Source organism: Periplaneta americana, chromosome 7 (assembly GCF_040183065.1).
Source record: "Periplaneta americana isolate PAMFEO1 chromosome 7, P.americana_PAMFEO1_priV1, whole genome shotgun sequence".
NCBI classification, from domain to species: Eukaryota; Metazoa; Arthropoda; class Insecta; order Blattodea; family Blattidae; genus Periplaneta; species Periplaneta americana.
The window spans coordinates 19538766-19560406 of record NC_091123.1 but is presented as its reverse complement, the minus strand read 5'-3'; the positions used below and the strand labels follow the sequence as shown (position 1 = coordinate 19560406).

At 34.0% G+C, this 21641-nt stretch overlaps 1 protein-coding gene across 1 annotated transcript in view; it reads left to right on the top strand.

Moving 5' to 3' along the window:
- LOC138702947 (dual 3',5'-cyclic-AMP and -GMP phosphodiesterase 11A-like) overlaps positions 1–21641 on the top strand; it is a 434576-nt gene that overhangs the window by 301822 nt on the left and 111113 nt on the right. Inside the window, exon 5 of the mRNA XM_069830369.1 lies at positions 7140–7292. Within this exon, the coding sequence (XP_069686470.1) occupies positions 7140–7292 (153 nt within the window). The remainder of the gene's footprint in view (positions 1–7139; positions 7293–21641) is intronic.

Genomic DNA, 21641 nt, shown 5'->3' with positions numbered 1-21641 from the left:
GAATTAGTTACAAAATTTAACGATTGAATACGAGGAAGATTATTAATGAAAAGATATACTGACAAGTCATGTGATGTCCCATAGAGAAACGTAACCATGTCATTCAGGTACTACCATATGGTGGTAGATGAAAGAAACGCACTGTCCGATACTACCCGATGTCCGATACTACCCGACTCTCCCCTACAAAATATTAAACAAATCGAATCCATTAGTAATATTTAAATCATGTCATCCTATTCCTTTGTTGAAGTGTCGTCAATAAAATAAAATAAATTATGCATTTTTTATCTGACACTATACATCACAAAACCAATTTTTTTGTTATTATGTACAACATATTGTCGTTTCTGTTACAAGACTGAAGTAGGCCTAAATTATTTTATCACAATGTAAATAACAAATGATAAAAATTATTTTCGCTGATCATTAGCTTTGGTTTTCCTGGATTTTTTAATTCGTTTTTCCCTCACTAACTGGTCAATTTTAGGTGCCAATGCTCGTGTAGAACTCATTGTAAATTATGGTCAGAAAGTTGGCTTCTGTGATGGGATGCGTTGGCCTGGCTCGACACACTGCACACTGCTACCTCCTCAGCCAGCGTCTCGGCGCTGCGCTCCGAACTAGTATGCAGGCCAGTTGACGATGGCTGGTCTAGTATATACAGTCACGAAGCTCAATACGTAGTAAATATTCATCCATAGATAGTTGCTAACCACTAGGATCGCTAATATCGCCTCATTAAACAATGCGAAATAGTACCGCCACAGTCTGTTGTTCCTAGCACCCTTACAACTCAAGCTTCGTGACTGTATATACTAGACTGTGGTGCTGGGTTAAAACTTGCACTAAAACAGACGTAAGTGCAAATTAAAGCCAAAATAAATTGAAATATGATGGAAAATGAGGTATTAAATGTATATTTATTGTGTATAATTGCTATTCGTGTATATGTTAATTGTAATTTGTTAAGTTTATGTACTTTTTGTGAATTATTATTAATGAAATATCCATATATCCATCATTCATACCATAGCCGAGGTTAAGTTCACGATGTGGTATGCTGTACTTGTATAAAAGCGCGGCTACCCAATCATTTACAGAATAGGAGTGGTAAGCACAATAAGCCTCAGGCTGCAGTGTAAGCCTTCGGGTCCCTCCTCCTTAGAAGGTAAAAAAAATTCCAGCGATGCGCTGTTGTCGAACTATATAGATTTTGAGCCTAACTTTCTAATTAACCATGCACTTAATTACAAAACTCATATGTGTTTAATTTATTTCAATACTGCCGTACCCGTGCGCTCCGCTGCACCTGTTAGAAATAAATATAAAGTAATTACATAATTAAAATAGGACATTTGATCCAGGGAACATTCGTGTTTGATAGAAGGATAAATCGTTTAATATGTTACTTAATTTAAATTGCATCCAAATAATTAAAATGCGATCATTTTGGTCCAGAGACACTCATTTGGTGCAATGACAATTCCTTTAACATGTTTCTTAATTTTTATTACTTGCAACCATAGTTTAATGAAGATTGACATCATTTAGATTTAATGTGTATATTTTATTTTACTTTTTATAGGTTTCCATTGATTTATGGTAATAACTTAATTTTAACCCTTGTTTTCTACGTATTCAGTAAATGGCGCTTGGCCCACTATGGTTGTGAACCCTTCAAATAACTTAAATTATATTATATAATATTACATATTATATTATATTATATTATATTATATTATATTATATTATATTATATTATATTATATTATATTATATTATATCAGAAGTTACTGTAATAACATCATAGCATTATGTCCATCTAGAGAAACTACACTTTACAATGGTGAAATAATAATTAATTATATAAATCGGTTAATTTAGCTTCCGATATTACTTTATACAAACACAGAAACATTCTCTGTAGGCTATCTTTCATAGTTTTCGATTGTTGCTGTCCAAGGCCCCTTATAGACGAAGTCATTTGTTTTTTAATTCATTACACGGCCTTAGATGGCAGTTATTTTAATTTTAAAACTCATTTATCTCATTAAATATCAGTCCTATCAAAATTTTTCAAGGGATAAAACTTATCGCACATTATTTTTAAAGAAACTTTTGTTATGTAATATGTTTCACAAAAATCAATAATAAGCGAGATATTTCGATTTATTTAATTCAGGTCCCCTTATAAACCCCCCTTTTAAATAATGTATTTTGAATGCCATATAGCCTAAAATCTAAGTTACAACGAACTTAATTTATATTCCAATTTTCATCGAAATCCGTTCAGCCATTATCGCGTGAAAATGTAACAACATACAGACAGACATACAAAGAAAATTTTCAAAAAAGCGATTTTCGGTGTCAGAGTGGTTAATTATATATGTTAGGACCAATTATTTTTGGAAAATCGAAAATTACCAGAAAAATTTTGGCTACAGATTTATTATTAGTATAGATATTGTAATACCCCTTTCATTCAGCACATTTATAGGCCTATTAATTACGTCCTACATTTCACTGTTATTCTGAATAACCCTGTATATTCTTCTGAAATGCTCTTATGTAGAATGGTCCATATAATCAAATATGCTTGTATAATATGTGGTTTGTTTATTACAACTAGGCTGGGGTTATGTTGACGCAAAACACACAACTCATAAACTGACCCTGACATTCTGTATTATCGCGGCACACAGTGCGACATTTGTAACAACATTTTGTGCATACACAAAGCTAGTCATGGCCACATTCCTATATAAACTGAAAATAGTTTACGTAATTCAGTTATGGCCTATACAAGCTCCGCGTTTCATCGTACTGCTAGTCGGAGAATCTATACAGTGAAACCCAGAATGTGAACTTATGTACAATTCTCGGAATTTCATATGCAATGCAAGAATTTTTAATCAAAACATTCTTAATCAAAATCCAATATTATTATTAATGTTCATATTTATTACCATTCACCTTTACTTTTTAACTTTGCTCTAGAGTATGCCATTAGGAAAGTCCAGGATAACAGAGAGGGCTTGGAATTGAACGGGTTACATCAGCTGCTTGTCTATGCGGATGACGTGAATATGTTAGGAGAAAATCCACAAACAATGAGGGAAAACTCGGGAATTTTACTGGAAGCAAGTAAAGAGATAGGTTTGGAAGTAAATCCCGAAAAGACAAAGTATATGATTATCTCTCGTGACCAGAATATTGTACGAAATGGAAATATAAAAATTGCAAATTTATCTTTTGAAGAGATGGAGAGGTTCAAATATCTTGAAGCAACAGTAACAAATATAAATGATATTCGGGAGGAAATTAAACACAGAATAAATATGGGAAATGCCTGTTATTATTCGGTTGAGAAGCTTTTATCATCCAGTCTGCTGTCAAAAAATCTGAAAGTTAGAATTTATAAAACAGTTATATTACCGGTTGTTCTTTATGGTTGTGAAACTTGGACTCTCACTTCGAGAGAGGAACATAGGTTAAGGGTGTTTGAGAATAAGGTGCTTAGGAAAATATTTGGGGCTAAGAGGGATGAAGTTACACAACACAGAACTGCACGCATTGTATTCTTCACCTGACATAATTAGGAACATTAAATCCAGACGTTTGAGATGGGCAGGATATGTAGCACGTATGGGCGAATCCAGAAATGCATATAGAGTGTTAGTTGGGAGGCCGGAGGGAAAAAGACCTTTGGGAAGGCCGAGACGTAGATGGGAGGATAATATTAAAATGGATTTGAGGGAGGTGGGATATGATGATAGAGACTGGATTAATCTTGCTCAGGATAGGGACCAATGGCGGGCTTATGTGAGGGCGGCAATGAACCTCCGGGTTCCTTAAAAGCCAGTAAGTAAGTAAGTAAGTATTTATTACCATAATCATCATCGGTATTCAACACCATAACCGCCTACATTCAATATCATCATTAACATTAAGTTATATCAGCGTTCAAATTCAGTTTCATTGTCAACGTTTAACACCGTTCATTCATCGCTTAAATGTTCAAAATTTACATAAAGATTCAACATTATCGTCATCGAAATTCAACATTGTCTGAAAAAAATTCAAAATCACAATCAAATTTCAACATCATAATGACGTTTCAATATCATTGTCATCGTTCAACGACTTCATCAACAATTATAGATATCTACATCGTCTACACTGAATTTTAGAATTTGTGGTAGCATAAAAATGCATAAAAATAACAATAAGATGGAAACCGATTTTGTATGTTCTTAAAACACGGAGAAGGAAATTCCTATATGTATTCCAAAAATTACGTGTAATAACTTAATACATTTTACCATTGGATATATATGTCCACAACTGTGGAGTAACGGTTAGCGCGTCTGGCCGCGAAACCAGGTGGCCCGGGTTCGATTTCCGGTTGGGGCAAGTTACATGGTTGAGGTTTTTTTCCGGGGTTTTCCGTCAACCCAGTATGAGCAAATGCTGGGTAACTTTCGGTGCTGGACCCCGGATTCATTTCATCGGCATTATTACCTTCATCTCATTCAGACGCTAAATAACCTAAGATGTTGATAAAGCGTTGTAAAATAACCTACTAAAAACCGTTGGATATTCACTCAGCTAAACTGTAAACAATAACATGACTTGCTGCCAGGAAGTGAAAAGGAAAATAGCAATGGCCAAGGAAGCGTTAATAGAACCAGGGGCATCTTCCTGGAAAAAATAACTGAGAGAGAGACCAGTGAAATGCTTTATGTGGAGTGTGGCATTGTATAGAACAGAGACACGGACATTACGACGAAGTGAAGAGAAATTACCAGAAGCATTTGAAATTTAGATATGGGGAAGAATGGAGCGTAGACAGAATAAGAAGTGAAACTGTGTTGGAAAGAGTGTGTGAACATAGAGTATTGCTGGAACTGATTAGGAAGAGAAAAAGAAATTAGCTGTGTCATTGGCTAATAGGAGCTGCCTACTGAAGGATGCACTGGAAGCAATGGTGAACGGAAGAAAAATTCGAGGCAGAAGAAGATATCGGATGATATACAACATTAAGATATATGGATCATATGCGGAGACTAAGAGGAAGGCGGAAAATAGGAAAGATTGGAGAATGCTGGGTTTGCAGTGAAAGACCTACCCTTAGGCAGAACACTATGAATGAATGAATGATTCTCTAATGTATTATTTATAATTATCTTTTGTATACATAATGTATTATTATATTTATCACCCTATTATTCGAGTGAGTAATTGATTATCTCATAACTGTCCAGACTGAAAGGGACAATAGAATACATTAAAATAAATGGAAAATCTATTATGCGTTTTGTAGTTAAGGGGAATCTGTATTTACAAATCTTACAATGTTAAATTCTTCAATTTTGAGTACACTTGTCTCAGAAATTATAAAGGATACAAATGTATAAAAAATACCTTTATGTATACAACCGGTTAAATAAATTTAAAATTCCATTGAGCGTTTGGCAAAAAGAATCATTGATAACATTTTTTGCATTAAGAATGACTGCAAATTATTATTATTTTTTATTTTTGCTGAAGATAGAAATAAACTTTATTTTTTTTTAACCTACTGTGTAAAATGCCATCACATTGTTACTGTATTTTAATTCCAGTCTTCTGAGTGCAATACTTTCTGAGAAAAGTGTACCAAAGTCACAAAAAATAAGAAAGTGCAGAAAGATGGTGTCAACGTTTCCATATCTTGCAATGTTAAATTCTTCAATTTTGGGTGCACTTTTCTCAGAAGTTATAACAGATACAAATGTAGGAAAAATAGAGCATATGTAACATACCTTTATGTATACATCTGGCTAAATAAATTTAAAATCCCACTGAGCTGTTGGCAAGAAAGAAATTTTCATTGATAACATTTTTTGCATTAAGAATTACTACTTAGTGTGGCCAGAAGGATTACATCAATGTAGAAAATCCATGACCCATCGGGAATCGAATTCACTATCTTCCGTTTCAGGGCAATATCTTAACTATGATGCTACCACGGTTCCCAAGTAATAATAATAATAATAATAATAATAATAATAATAATAATAATAATAATAATAATAATAATAATAATCTCTGCACTGAATTGTTATTGTATACTATGTATAGTCCGGGTCAGTTTACTTAATACCGTAAGGGTGAAACCTAACCATTTTTTCCCCATTACTACATAAGCTAGTGGATTATGGTGATTTTCTAGTCTGCAGGTTGAATTTTCTTTTACCAACTTCGTTTCGAATTTCGATACTGAGAAATACTACAACTGGTAGTGATTTTATAACTGTTATGTTGGCAGCAGTGACACATGTTTTCGGTAGTTTAAATTCTGAAAATTCAAATTGTCCTAGATTTCTGAGCCCATTACTGCAAGCTAGGGAAATTTTAACATACTAATAATTAATTAATATCAGTATTAATATTAATACATAATAGTTATTGTATGTGTTACTTTGTGTTGTGGTTACAATTTCAAGATTAGAGTCAGGTAGACTAAGTGTAAATAAATATAACATATTTCGTGTCATACATGCCCTTGAGTAATCGATAGAAATACCATACAACATTTTAATTAATTTCTTTCGTGTTTAGACTTTTATTACAATAATGGAGTAAATATTTCTTAGCATACATTTCAAAGTGGCATTCGTTTTCGGAATTCGTACTAATCATTTCACGTGATCAAACAAAATACATTTTTAGGTTAGGTCTCGTGAATTCGTAAACTGTTTAATCAAAACAATGAATTTCATGTTGTCAGACGAAATACATTTTAATATTAGATCATACACTAATCTACTAACATAATGTGCGAGAGGTTCAGGAGAAAAATATACTCTTTCACAAATTATTGAACCTTTTAGAAAACACCTCCCCAACATAAAGATGAGATGTGGTAAATAAGCAAGACATCGTTATTGTTAATACTATATTATTATTATTATTATTATTATTATTATTATTATTATTATTATTATTATTATTATTATTATTATAGTACACGGCAATGTGTGATTTTATCCTCTTTTGGTGATATCTGGCAACACTGAAGAGATGGCCAAATTAGTCTCTTAGGAATTATTCTTACGTGATCCTCAGTATAAATTCGTCTCTTTCTCTTCAAGGTGTTTGACGTGCACAGTGGAGTAAGCAAGTTTCTTCTGCCTGGTGGGGCAGGCGGTTCTGGAGACAATGAGATCCAGGTGCCCTGGGGGGTCGGCGTCTTGGGGCACGTAGCCGAAACGGGGGAGACCGTCAACCTTCAAATCGCCTGTGAGGTTAGTGAAAAAATGTGCTTCTGCTAAAGGAGTTCAGTATAATTTATATTCGCAGTTATTTGAATTTGATACATTCTATGTGCAATTTATTTTTCCAAAGGTAGAGAAGGCTATGCTGTTTTCGCTGTAAGAAAAATCCTATAGTCGAGCAGTTCTTATTTCCGGCGTGGCCACGCCTTCTCGACTTTTGGCGCGAAGAAGGCAGGCAATAGCGGTGTTGCTAAATCTCTGTCAAGCCAATAGTGAACGGACGCAGTTCTAATAGCTGGTTGTCGAACAATCAGTCGGTATTGTTGTTAGCGCTGTGTTATCGCTGAGTTTTCAGCATCACAATGCCGCGGAGGAGTCGGAAGACCATCAATTCACAAAGCAGAGAAATGATTCTTAGCGTTAGAGATTATTTCGAAAATGAACGTAAAATAAGGGTAGTTTATTGCCTTTAATGCAAGTGGTGCAAAGAACAGCTGATGCGTGTGTTGTGAACAAGTTCACGGTTCCTCAAATAACGACAGAGAAGTACGGACAATCCGGCAAAGAAGAAAATGAACTGAGAACTATGGCGGCGGCAGGTACTAACAATGATTGTGGCGATCTAGGCGTAGCACCTCTAAATTGAACAATACCGTTAGGCAAGGTTCTTCGTGTAATTTTTTTATGTAGCAATGACTTATCATGACAAAATTTTTAATACTAACATATTTTACTTAATTTACAGGTTGTGTGGTTTTAGTTATTCATTCACATAAAAAATGTTTATTTATTATATTTTACAGCTTTCTCCCATTTTAGTAATTTCTAATATTGTTTCTGTATTTACGAAAATCGTTATTTAAAATGGTCGGAAAAACCAATTATAGCACAACATGGTAAGTCTTCTGTGTCCTGGGATGCTAGGATCAACAATAACAATAATATATAATATTATGTATTCATATATCACTAATTATTTATCGTAGGAAATAATTTTTCGTTCGATGTTTAAGACTAGACATGTGCTAAAATTTCGTTAAGAGTACAAGGGTAGACTTGACAACGCAGTAACATCCACCGTGAGCGGGAAGCGGAATGTCGTCTGCATAACCTTGACGACAACCACTGCCAGTGAAGCAGCGTGTCAGCTGACCAGAAGGTGTCGTGTGATTTGCTGCCGGAAATAAGAACGGCTCGACTGTAATGTAAACACAAGCACGTTGCTGTCATACCCGTGATTGGCTCCCAGTCGAAACACTCACATGACGCAGGAAAATATAGTTCCATATTTGGAAACCATAATCTTGTATTATTTGAAAATAAAAAAATTGCATTCTAGTTGTTAAATACGATGAAACATGTAACTTCACTCATATGTAAAACGTTATGTAAAAGAAAAGCTACTTTTATATTTTGTTATTTACTGTGAACGCGGATGAATACCAAGATTAATACCGAAGTAGTCTGTTCTTGTAGCAAGCTGGCGTCACTTGAGCTCGTAGTTGTTCACGTAAGCACGTAGTACTATAGTATGGCTTCTGCATCCTAGAAGGAATACCTCCTTTGCCCTGCAACGATTGACCTTACACGTAAGTTTAAAATAATTTAATTACAGTAATTATAACATAAAAGTTTCCTAAGCAAACCAATTCATAGCAGTGAGGTTAGGCCTACTTGACGAGTAACGGGAAATGTTTAACATGAAACAGAATGTACAACAGTGGGCGGGATCACGTACTGAGAATCTATGGCTCAAAGCTGCAGCCAATGAAGCCTCACTTCAGTCACGTGCTATTGTTTACATTAGGATTTTTCTTACAGCGAAAAGATTATATCGTCGTTGTTCCTGCAATAACTCTTATGTGCAAAATATAGAATTTTTCAGTAGAAGGAAAAAAAACACATTTATTCATCCTATGGCAGCCGTACATAGGGGATTGTGAATTCTTACATTTTCGAAAGAAAGAAATATAATTACATATAGGTAGGAGATTTTATTATTTGCTGTATCACTATTTAAGTTATTTAATAGAGCAAAAATCTGAAAATCGATAAATATGTCACATAGCAGTTATTGCAGGAACGACGATATGTTTTCCTCTTTTTCTCTGACCAGCATCGAAATTTATATTATACAAAATGCATTAAATATATTTCCGAACAGCACTTGTATTTATTGTACCATTAAACATACATGCGAGTGTCACTGAAGATCAGTACTTCCATGCCTGTTGAGTCAGTCTATCAAACAGCGTCAGATTGTCTTTAAAAACGAGCTTGTACACGTGATTTTGTGCAAACATGTCAAGGATCTATTGCGATTTTTCCTGGAATCTCTCCATATACGCCTTGTTGCTAGTCGTCTTTTCTGTCTTTCAAGTGATGCATTTAGTATAGATTTCAGGCGTTTCCATGACTTTTATGTGGAATGAATGGGAGAAAAGAAAGAGAAACTTTTAAATGACACGCGAAAACGATTCCTTGCAAGGAAAATTGGGGCTGAGAGAAAGTGTCTATGTGAGTTCCAAGCCTGTAGGCCACTTGTCTTACTCCGATATTCGCCGATACATATGAAGTAACTTAAAGAATTATGAAATGAAAAGGATAAAATGAAAGTAACCTAATATCTATCACATAAATGAGAGAATTTGAGGCATATTAAGGGGTTAGGTACAGTTTACAGCAGTAACATTTTTAGGAATATTCAACATTTTTTCCTCCATTACGGTGTCTTGTAAAATAATGAAATTTGGTGTGTGTAAAACACTGTCCTTCTGCTATATGAAAAAAATATTTTTATGATTTAAAAAAAAAATATTTATATACTTTTTTTACAAATTCAAAATGATTGTAGTTCACTGTGTAGTGATGAAGCGTTTCCCTCATAATTCATGAATTTGTTAACTTTTTCGTGTTCTCTCTCTTTTATTTTATTACTCAAACTTATGTTTACAATATCATGCTCTTTCAACTACATTCCTTAATAAATATTTTTCTTTTATTTTGTGTTAGAAGAAAATACTGATATTTGACCATTTTTTAATGAATTTGTTTTTTATCAGACAATCTATCAAATATAGAGAAGTGATTTTGCATCATATTGTAGATATGACATACATAAACACACACAAAAAAATTCATACTTCATAATTTCATGGATACTCTTTGTGTTATGAGGGAAACGCTTCATCACTGCACAGTGAATTTTGAATTTTGAAAAAAATATATAAATAATTTTTTAAATCGTAAAAATATGTTTATCGTATAGCAGAAGGGCAATGTTTTACACATACTAATTTTCAGTATTGTACAAGATACAGTAATGAAGGAAATATTAATATGCGTTACAAGAGCGGTATGTTTAAGTTTTCATGTTCGAGGAAAAGTTTGAAAAAGCGAAACGTAGTTTCCGAGAATTGAAAGAAAACATACCGCTAGTGTATCGTACATTATTTTGTGCGAAGATCGTTTATTACATACCTGAAAGAGGAATTTCTAATTAGTTGCAATGAAATCTCCATCTTGGTTTCTGTTCAATGACGGCAAATTTGTAAAACAAAAATATCTATCTTCAACATTGTTGTTTTAAAATATTTTCTGTGTTTACTATACTCCAGCAGGCCGTGATATACGTCTGTCTTTTTTTATGATGAGTCTGGAATCTTGTTGATTTTTTCACGGCTTCCTTAATGTTACTTGCATCACGAATTCAGTAACTTTAGTGGAGTTGTAGAGTTTACTTAATTTTTGCAAATATTTAAAACAATAATTAACAGTGCAATTTAGGTGAAATTGCAGTGGTAAGTTTCCAATTTATAATTATTACTATATTGAACGTCTCTAAAAATAATATATTAAAAGCCTAAAGCAGTAAAATCAATATGTCACTTAAGCGGTAAGAAGAGGGAAATTATTATGTGTGTTAGGTTGGGAATACTGAATGTGGAATTTTAGACTTACCGCGGATTGGTTTTGTGCGGAAACAAGCAAATACGCACGATCTCGCACAAAAAATGTTGAATATTTCCTAAAGTTTACTCCTTTAAGCTGTACCTGACCCCTAAGTGTTGGTTGTCTTAAACAAAATGATTTTGAAGAAATGGAAAATAGATTAACAAAACACTAAAAATAAACGTTAAAAATAATTTAACACTAGTTAAGCCAAATTAAACATTTGTTGGAAAAACTGGCCATTGGAGTGAAGAAGGAAAAGATATCATAAGAATTATAAGTATCCTCGAAATATTCCGTCCGATCTCGGTATTTAGCAATCAGAAAACCGAGTTTGGTTCCTTCGGAACTTGACCCGTATCTCCGGGTTGGAAACCCATTCAGCAAACTGTGTCACATCATTTACATTTAACACCACCAGAGCGTAAACACGAAAAATATTAGTTTTGATGTTGTTTCTATGTTCAGAGTTTTTGAAAGGCATATTACAGCTAGAACAATAACTGTGAAGTTATTACGGGCTCGAATAACGACGTACAGTTACCAAACTTGCTACTGGGAATGGCTCCAGCATGAAAAATAACAGCGCGGTTGATTGCATCTCGCACACGTTCAGATTATCAACATTTCTCGCAATGCTAAGAACTGGGTCAGAGGTTTAAGGTTTTGTGCTGGAAATACAATCACTTTACGTCGCCACGGATTTGTTGGCAGTCCAGAGATTTTAAATCCTTGTTACTACTCATAATGCATATTAAAGTTTGCAGATTGAGTTACGTTTAACGCAGTATCGTATGCTTTACTTCTTTGCAAGCCTTCATTTGTGGTGTTTGGTCAAAACATGATAACTCCATAAAGCCTGTTTTGAGATACAAGCATTTTTATTTTCACAGTAAAGAAGAAAAAGTTAATTACCAGAATTGCATTAAAAATACCTTTTCCAAAGCCTCCTTAGTATTGTACCATGTTATAAAACATCTGTAGATGCAGTAACTAATGTTTGTGTCATTATAATAATAATAATAATAATAATAATAATAATAATAATCATTATTATTATTATTATTTATTTAATCTGTCAGAGCTAAGGCCAGTAGGCCTTCTCTTCCGCCCAGCCAGACTCTAATTCTAATTAAATACATTTCCTTACATAGTTATTACATTAATATCTAGATCATAAAACAACATGAAAGTAAATAATGAAAATTGGATAACTAATGTTAGTGTGACAATAATAAACATTGGTAAGAAATAGTTATAATAATAATAATAATAATAATAATAATAATAATAATAATAATAATGGCATAATTTAGATATTTATCTATGATATATATATATATATAATCATTAAACATTGAGAAACCTGAAACAGCTATTATTGTTGACAAGAATTGTTGGAAAAATATTTCGTTAGCCTATTCTTAAATTGGTTTGATGTCTGACAGTCCCTGACATTACTCGGTAGGGAATTCCAAAGCCGAGGAACAGCCACAGTGAAAGAAGATGAATATCAGGATGTTCGGTGGGAGGGAATGGATAATATTGAGGAGTGTTGTGATCGTGTCTCTAGGTTATGATGGGTGGATAAATTTTGAAAACGAGACCCAAGATAGACAGGAGTGGAGAAATGCAATATGTGAAAGAGAAGGGAAAGACAGTGGATTTTCCTATGACAGTTATCTTTAAATAACTTGAAAACGATTAGAGATATCTAAGAGATTGCACCATTGTTTTTTTTTTTTCAGAAAATTTAACGTGATTTTGAGTGTCTACATGACCTCCTTTCCATTTAAAATTTCAAAATTGCATCCAAAATGGCGGCCTTTGAAATAGCTGAGGGCTAAAATCGAATGTGTCGCTGGTAGAGCATGGTCTTACTCGGACGAATATTGTACCAGAAAAAATAGTGTACGCACTCTGTGAGTTTACACGGATCTGCCGCAACGCGGCGCTGCTATCGCTATGTGCGTGTCTCGGAAGGAGTTCACAGTACTTGTTACGCTGAATATAGTCCTTTTTAAAAGAAAATTTATTCTATTTAACCCGGCTATTCGTAACTTAAGAAATACCTTTATAGTCCCTTATTCATAATTAATAGTCTTCTATCAGGTAATACTATTATGAACGTTCGTAACAGAAAATACAATGGGATCTGAAACGTTGCGAAAGCAATTATAAATTCAGTATTTAAATAATTAATCTTTTCGTAACAAGTTGCGAATTCAGGGACAGAAAACAAAACCTACAAAACCCACAGAATTTTAGTATATAGAGAGTTGAATATTTTACGTGCCTATAAATGAATTAAATTACTCACCATGATTAGTTGTCTGCTTCTAATTCTAGTACAACTTGTATAAGAATTTTAGCGAGATTATCACCTGGAGTAGCGTTTTTCTACTAGCGTAAATACCATTTGGTTGAGTCCAGTCTTGCATAAATGGCATAAACATAAATACTAATGCATGATTTGCTAATTGTTTCTTTTGGACATCATTTATTTATTTATTTTTATTTTTATTTATTTAAATTCAAATATACAGAATAAAGAAATATAATTACAAAACAAACAAAGAAAAATACAAATCAATAAAATAATACAAGCAATATAAAAAGAAGATACGGTAGTATTAACAAAATTTGAGACCGAATGAGCAGCGCTCGTGCTCGGTCGCAGTTGAGATATAATATTAAAATAAATAATAATAATAATATAAATAAATAAGTAAAATAAAATAGGAACTAAAATATAATTACAGCGGCAATGGAATTATATAATATAATATTAACACTAGAGAAGAATAATATCGCACGTGAAAAGTAGGACTAATATATATTTCAAAATTATAGAATACAAATATAATATAGGTTGATTAATTCATACACATAGGCTATAAATTTATTTAATCAAATTGAAGATATTAACACGTTTCTAATTTTCTTGTTATATGTTAGTGGGTTACATGTTAGAAGTTCAGGGTGTAATTTAGTTAAAGCATTGTACAACCGAGGGCCAAGATTTATGCTATGCTTTAGACCAGCAGATGTGAGACATTTAGGTTCTACTAATGTTGAATAAATTGAATTTCTTCTCTGAGTTTGACCTCATCGAATATTACCACTCCGTAACGTTTATTTTCATATATTTCATCATTTCGGTAAATTAGGGAAAATGTGAAATACAGCTCCTTGTTGTAATTTTCAACGCACTCGCGGTATTTCTGTCTTATGACTTTTTATAATAAAACAGTCTGATTTTATAATCCTGTATTCGGAAAAATGCACATCACAAATACGGTTATTTACCGAAAACTGCCTATTTTTCCGCGGAATCGCTCTGGCCCATTTCCCAAACTCATCTTTTTCTTTGGGAGATGAAAAGAAATGTCTTGTTACATTATTTCTACTGTATTCCGATCTACAACCCGGAACAAAACAGTACGGCATTTTTGTAATTATTTTGTAAACCACCACACAATATTCTTTTGTCACTGGTTAATTCAAAGCACAAAAAATTGAAGACATCTGCATAACCCTCAACAACAAAGCATATTAACAGACCCTAGAAACTTTCATCATTAAACGCACGAGAAATATATTTTCGAGGTTTCTCACTTCAGACAACCGATAGATCCTAGCGATCGAAGCGCCACTAGTCGTCAGGTCCGCCACCGACAATGGGAAAGCATAGAAGTGCGTGCACTATTTCTTCTATTCGTCCTGGTCTTACTAATACTGGTCACACGTATAGTAATCGAAAATCAAGCATATGGAAGATATTTATATTATTCCAGATTTTTTATTCATCCTGTAAATATGGATGTTAAATTTGTTACTTATTTGTGTTACATGTTAAAATGAATAGCACTGCGTAAAGAGAGTAGTCTTTTTCGCACTAGTGTTTTAAAAGCTCACTTTACGCACTGATAACAGTGGATAAATAGTAATATGCGTTACAAGAGCGGTATGTTGAAGTTTTCATGTTCGAGGAAAAGTTTGAAAAAGCGAAATGTAGTTGAGCTTTTTTAATTTCCGACAATTGAAAGAAAACATACCGCTCGTGTATCGTATATTATTTTGTGCGAAGATCGTTTATTACATACCTGAAACACGAATTTCTAATTAGTTGCAATGAAATCTCCAACTTGGTTTCTGTTAAATGACGGCAAATTTTCAAAACGAAAATATCTATCTTCAACATTGTTGCTTTAAAATATTTTCTGTGTTTACTATACTCCAGCAGGCCGTGATATACGTTTGTCTTTTTTTCCCCCAGTCTATGATGAGTCTGGAATCTTGTTGATTTTTTCACGGCTTCCTTGATGTTACTCGCATCACGAATGCAGTAACTTTAGTGGAGTTGTAGAGTTTACTTAATTTTTGCAAACATTTAAAAACAATAATTAACAGTGCAATTTAGGTGAAATTGCAGTGGTAAGTTTCCAATTTATAATTATTACTGTATTGAACGTCTCTAAAAATAATATATTAAAAGCCTAAAGTAGTAAAATCAATATGTCACTTAAGCGGTAAGAAGAGCGAATTGTTATGTGTGTTAGGTTGGGAATACTGAATGTGGAATTTTAGACTTTCCGCGGATTGGTTTTGTGCGGAAACCAAGCAAATACGCACGATCTCGCACAAACGTAGATTACGTAATATCGTAGAAAAATACTAGGCTATTACAACTTCTTCTACTACTACTACTACTACTGCTTCTACTACTACTACTGCTTCTACTACTACTACTACTACTACTACTACTACTACTACTACTACTACTACTACTACTACTACTACTACTAAGTTACTACTACAATATCTGCGTTTAAGAAATAATACTTTTTCCATTTTTTCTCTGTAACGTTACAAGACATGATTTAATTTTAAACTTGTAAAATTAGTGACGTATTCTCGTAATGGAAAGCAACGACAGAGTACTCAGCCTGTGAATTTGTCCATTAAGGGCATTGAATTATTGAACACGTTCTGCAATTTACATTCTCTTTGTGTACTGTTGAAAGTTCTTTGAACTTCGTGTTTGTAAACAAACACTATAATTGTAAATGAAGTCTTCCGTTATGGCCTAAGTGGTACAGTACCTATATGGAGCTAGATGGATGCATTCCAAGTGGAGGATGATCAAATCTACGTACACTCAAACCATCCACACGATACATTGTACTGTACTGTCTCCATACTGGGTGACATTAATCCCTGTAAATTTTGTCTTACCTTCACTATTCTTTCAAAGGAAGCGATGAATTGGAATTTTGTCACTCTTAAAAATCCATTGGGTCGCGCGACAGCGGCGTTGCGCTGCAAGACAGAAGATCGCGGGTTCGATTTCCGATGGGATCATGGGTTCTCTGCATTGATCTAATCCTTCTTGCGCTTGTTCAGTTTCTAACAGAAATGTGTAGCAGGCGCATTTCCTTGGGGGGGGAGAGAGGAGCGTACACGTAGGACTGACACTCCTGTTGCCATTAATGTCGACTGCCTGTACAGGTAGGACCCTTAAGGTCTATTCACACTAACGCGGTAATCTTCTAATCCCGCGATCGCTGCAAAATTCGTCCTTGTCTTCACACCAGAGAGAGACGCAGTCGCGAATATGGATTCTTTTGATGAAAAAGTACTTCTTCCAGGGATTAAAATATAAGCAGTGAAGAAACTGTCATTAGGGTAAAAATTGGTAATTTCGTGGCAGTGGTTATTTCGTGATACTTTTTCTTTGCTCTTTCGTGAAATAACCAATGGTGTTACGAGATTCAAATTTCCGCCAAGGGATTGCATATGTTGTCCGGTTTCCAGAAACATACAGCTACCCTTTGTGTGACTATTGTAGCTGCTTCAGTGAGCTTTTATGTTTGGAGAGAGCAAGTTAGCGTCGACTTCTCAGGCGTACAAAATTTGTGGATGTTTGTAATTTAATTACATTACAGGCTTATTACTAAAGGTAAGCATATGATATTTGGCATAAAGATTTATTATATCTTAATGAAATTTTAGGAAATGTTTTTGGAATTTTAGATACAGCCGTAGTCGCCATATAGGCTTAGCTTTACTGATAGAAATCTTAGCTGTTTGAGGCGAAATTTTGTTGAGTATTAAGCGTTACATTTTATACTATTTTAAAAATTGTATTACAATACGAATTTGAAAAATCTGAAGATAAGATGTGATAACAAAAAAGTAAAGGGGGATGCAATGAGTTCAGTGTAGCTTCTGTTTGATTTGTTATCATGCTAAGTTTCAATGATAAGTGCTAGATGACTTACTTGCAAGAATTGTGACAGAAGATGAAACATGGCTCCACCATTTTGAACCGGAGACAGAGGTTGACAATGGAGTGGCATCATGTAAATTCACCAAAGAAATAGAAATTCAAAAGTGCATCTTTGGAAGGAAAAGTTATGGCTACTGTGTTTTTCGATTCAGAAGAACTCTTGCTTGTAGACATCATGCCACACGGAACCACCATTAAATCTGAAGCGTATGCGGCAACTCTCAAGGAACTTCAAGCTCGACTGAGTCGTGTTCGACGACATCGGGAGAAGCAGGATGTTCTGCTATTGCACGACAACGCACATCCATATGTCAGTCACAAGACCACAGACCAGATTAGACAATTCGGATAGACAACACTGAAACATTCGCCTTACAGTCCTGAACTGGCACCGTGCGATTACCATCTCTTTGGTAAACTGAAGGATCCCTTCGCGGAACGAGGTTAGAAGATAACTCCCTTGTGCACGCTGCTAAAGAGTGGCTCAGACGTGTCGGTCCAGACTTTTACCGTGCTAGTCTACAGGCCCTCGTTCCTAGGTTATGTAAGGCAGTTGAAAGGGACAGGGATTAAGTGGAAAAGTGACATTTTGTTCCTAAAGAATGTATCTACATTCTGTGAAAATTATTATGTGTAGATTATGTGGAAAAGTGACATTTTGTTCCTAAAGGATGTATCTACATTCTGTGAAAATAGCAAAGCTGTAGGATAAAAATATAATTTTTAAACAAATGTTATGCATTACTTTTGGAGTTACCCTAGTAATATAGGCTATAGTAAAGTCCGTAATAAAAGTGTTCAAAGAAGATGCTTTTTCAATTTCAATTTTTACTTTGATTTCATTCTTATTATGTGTTGATATGTATTTCTATGTTTTCTTGCTATGAATATTAGACGGAATTACTATGTTTGAAGTGTTTTAACAAGAAATGAGAATTTCATTTGACTTTAATGAATTTTTACACAATTCTTCTAATACTCACGAAATTATCAATGTAATATCACGAAATTACCGAGGTTATCACGAAATAATCAACCTTTCAGCTTAAGTTGTAAAAGTGGTTTTTGGCACTTGTTCAAGAACGTGTCCAATGTTTTATGTGTCCAGATTTGTACAGCACATTATTGTCTTTTAGATGAAAAAATCGGAATAAGGTTATATTTACACATTTGCATTTTAAATTAATTTTCATGAAATTATCACGAAATTACCAATGTTTGTCCCACTTTATCTTAAATGAAGGTGTATGTTGTGTTGAAGATGAGTTCACTTGTAATGAAAAAACTTCGTGCATACAATATTGCACCAAATTAATTAGTCGTGCTTTATATCACTCTGAAAGTGAGCATAATATGTTGTTTTAACGTAATTATCGGTGCCTATTTATTTGAATTTCTGAGTAGCTAAATATATAAGCTAGTATAATTATGTAAAAATTTATACATATATTCATTCATAGTTTCTGCCCAAGAGCAGGTCTTTCACAGCAAACCTAGCATTCTAGAGCCTTTTTTATTTTATGCCTTCCTCTTTGTCTCCTGATATGATTCATATATTATTATTATTATTATTATTATTATTATTATTATTATTATTATTATTATTATTATTCAGTAACAAATATAAATGATACTCGAGAGGAAATTAAACGCAGAATAAATATGGGAAATGCGTGTTATTATTCGGTTGAGAAGCTTTTATCATCCAGTCTGCTGTCAAAAAATCTGAAAATTAGAATTTATAAAACAGTTATATTACCGGTTGTTCTGTATGGTTGTGAAACTAGGACTCTCATTTTGAGAGAGTAACATAGGTTAAGGGTGTTTGAGAATAAGGTTCTTAGGAAAATATTTGGGGCTAAGAGGGGTGAAGTTACAGGAGAATGGAGAAAGTTACACAACACAGAACTGCACGCATTATATTCTTCACCTGACATAATTAGGAACATTAAATCCAGACGTTTGAGATGGGTAGGGCATGTAGCACGTATGGGCGAATCTAGAAATGCATATAGAGTGTTAGTTGGGAGGCCGGAGGGAAAAAGACCTTTAGGGAGGCCGAGACGTAGATGAGAAGATAATATTAAAATGGATTTGAGGGAGATGGGATATGATGATAGAGAATGGATTAATCTTGCACAGGATAGGGACTAATGGCGGGCTTATGTGAGGGCGGCAATGAACCTCCGGATTCCTTGAAAGCCAGTAAGTAAGTATTATTATTATTATTATTATTATTATTATTATTATTATTATTATTATTATTCAGTCAGTTCACAATGTACATTAACATCTTCTGAAAGCCAAATAATTAAATTTCTCGTACTGCAACAAACCACTCTTCTGCATCGTCTATACTTTTGTTATTGTTGATTAGAGCCAGTGCTGCTCATCGGAGTGACTACTACCGCGGAGGAATCGGAGATTACGAATAAAGCTCTCCGCCGGTGATCTCCGATACTACCGTAGATGGAACAGGGGACATACGGAGGGATGCGGTGGTTCGGAGCGAAGCGACAGTTAGCTCAAGGAAGATCGGCGCGTACGGACTGACGGTAGTTGTGAGTGGAATAAAATGGCACCAAATCGGATATCCGTCGCATGGAAATTCTTTAATTTAGTTGAAGGTAATGATAAAGTCGTACTCAGTAAACTTTGTGGGCGAATTTACTCTAAGGGTGGTGGAACTTCGAATTTGTTAGGCCACTTGAAGCGATCGCACAATCGCGAACTTGATGAAAACAATTACGCAAAACATTTGATACGATTTATTTTTAAATTGTTTTAGTGCTATTGTTCCCAAAGGCTCACAGTCTAGGAAAGTCTTGAAATTTCTCTAAAACTTAACATTCGAGGTAATAAAAACATATGAAATATTTACAAGACGACTTGAGTTATATTTTGTTGTTTAGACAACTTGAGTTATATTTTACTGTTTGGATTAAAATACTTCTGAATGAAAGTAAAGAAACATGTGGTAATAATATAATTACAATTATTCTTAAGTTGATATCCGCTTATATTTTTATTACAGAGAAAGAGTGGCGCGTTTTAGAAGAGACAGTTTCTTTTGTTCCATTCTGAAGCTCCCTTAATATATTTTACGTTAGAATAATAATTGACAAACCCGGTTTGCGATTAAACGAGAGTTTCTAGGAGAATTAAAGTATAAATGTTTACCTTACCTACTGAAAAGCTTTACTTCTGGGTTAGTTTTGCAGTTAGATTGAATGTTATTAATTTGATCAATGACATAAAACTAATACAGCTTTCCACATATACTATGAATTTCAAAACTAGAAAAAAAAATCTGTCAGCTAACGTAGCACTTTAAGCAACACAAAAAAGAGCCGAAGAAAGAGAGAGAGATTAGCATAAAAGAGAGAATATACAACAAATTACAACTTATTTTAAAAGATACGCAGACGTCAGCGGACTCGAATCACTACCTGATCCGATTAAAGGAATGCTCAGCGGAAAGTGCATGTCTGCGCCGCAGCACATATACAACCTGCGCGGCATCAATCGGAGGTAACCGGAGGTCTCCGATTGAAAGCGCGCAAACAACCGCTTCGGAGAAAACCTAATCATAAGCAGCACTAATTAGAGCTGAAGAGAATAAAGCTACGAAAACGTATTGAGCATTTCATGTAATAGTTGTGTTCGTATATTAAATTATTTTATAATTGTGTATACCCTTTAAGAGAGAAAAGAAATTATCCTTATTGATTACATTTAGGAAATTACACTAAATAAGCTGTGTTTTCATCCTGCAATCAACTGATAATAACAAAAATACAGGTTGTCAGGCGACGATAGAAAACAAAAAATGCAAAAATAAACAAAATTAATGATGTGTATAAACAATTGAATTTTCTTTCATATTTAAGTATAAAAATATAAGGGTGCCATTTGAAATTTCAAAGTGACGGTAACTGGGGGGGGGTGAAATCTAAAATGCAATAATAAATCTGATTTAAACTTCCCCCTCAATATCTAAATTGACGTGTTTTTGTTTAAATTGAATTCAATTTAAATTATTAGTTATTTGGACTTGGAAGTTTTGAAATGAAAGCCCTATATACGAGTATTATTCACTGCTTAGAATTACCATTTCCTGTTGTTTTCCTCTACAC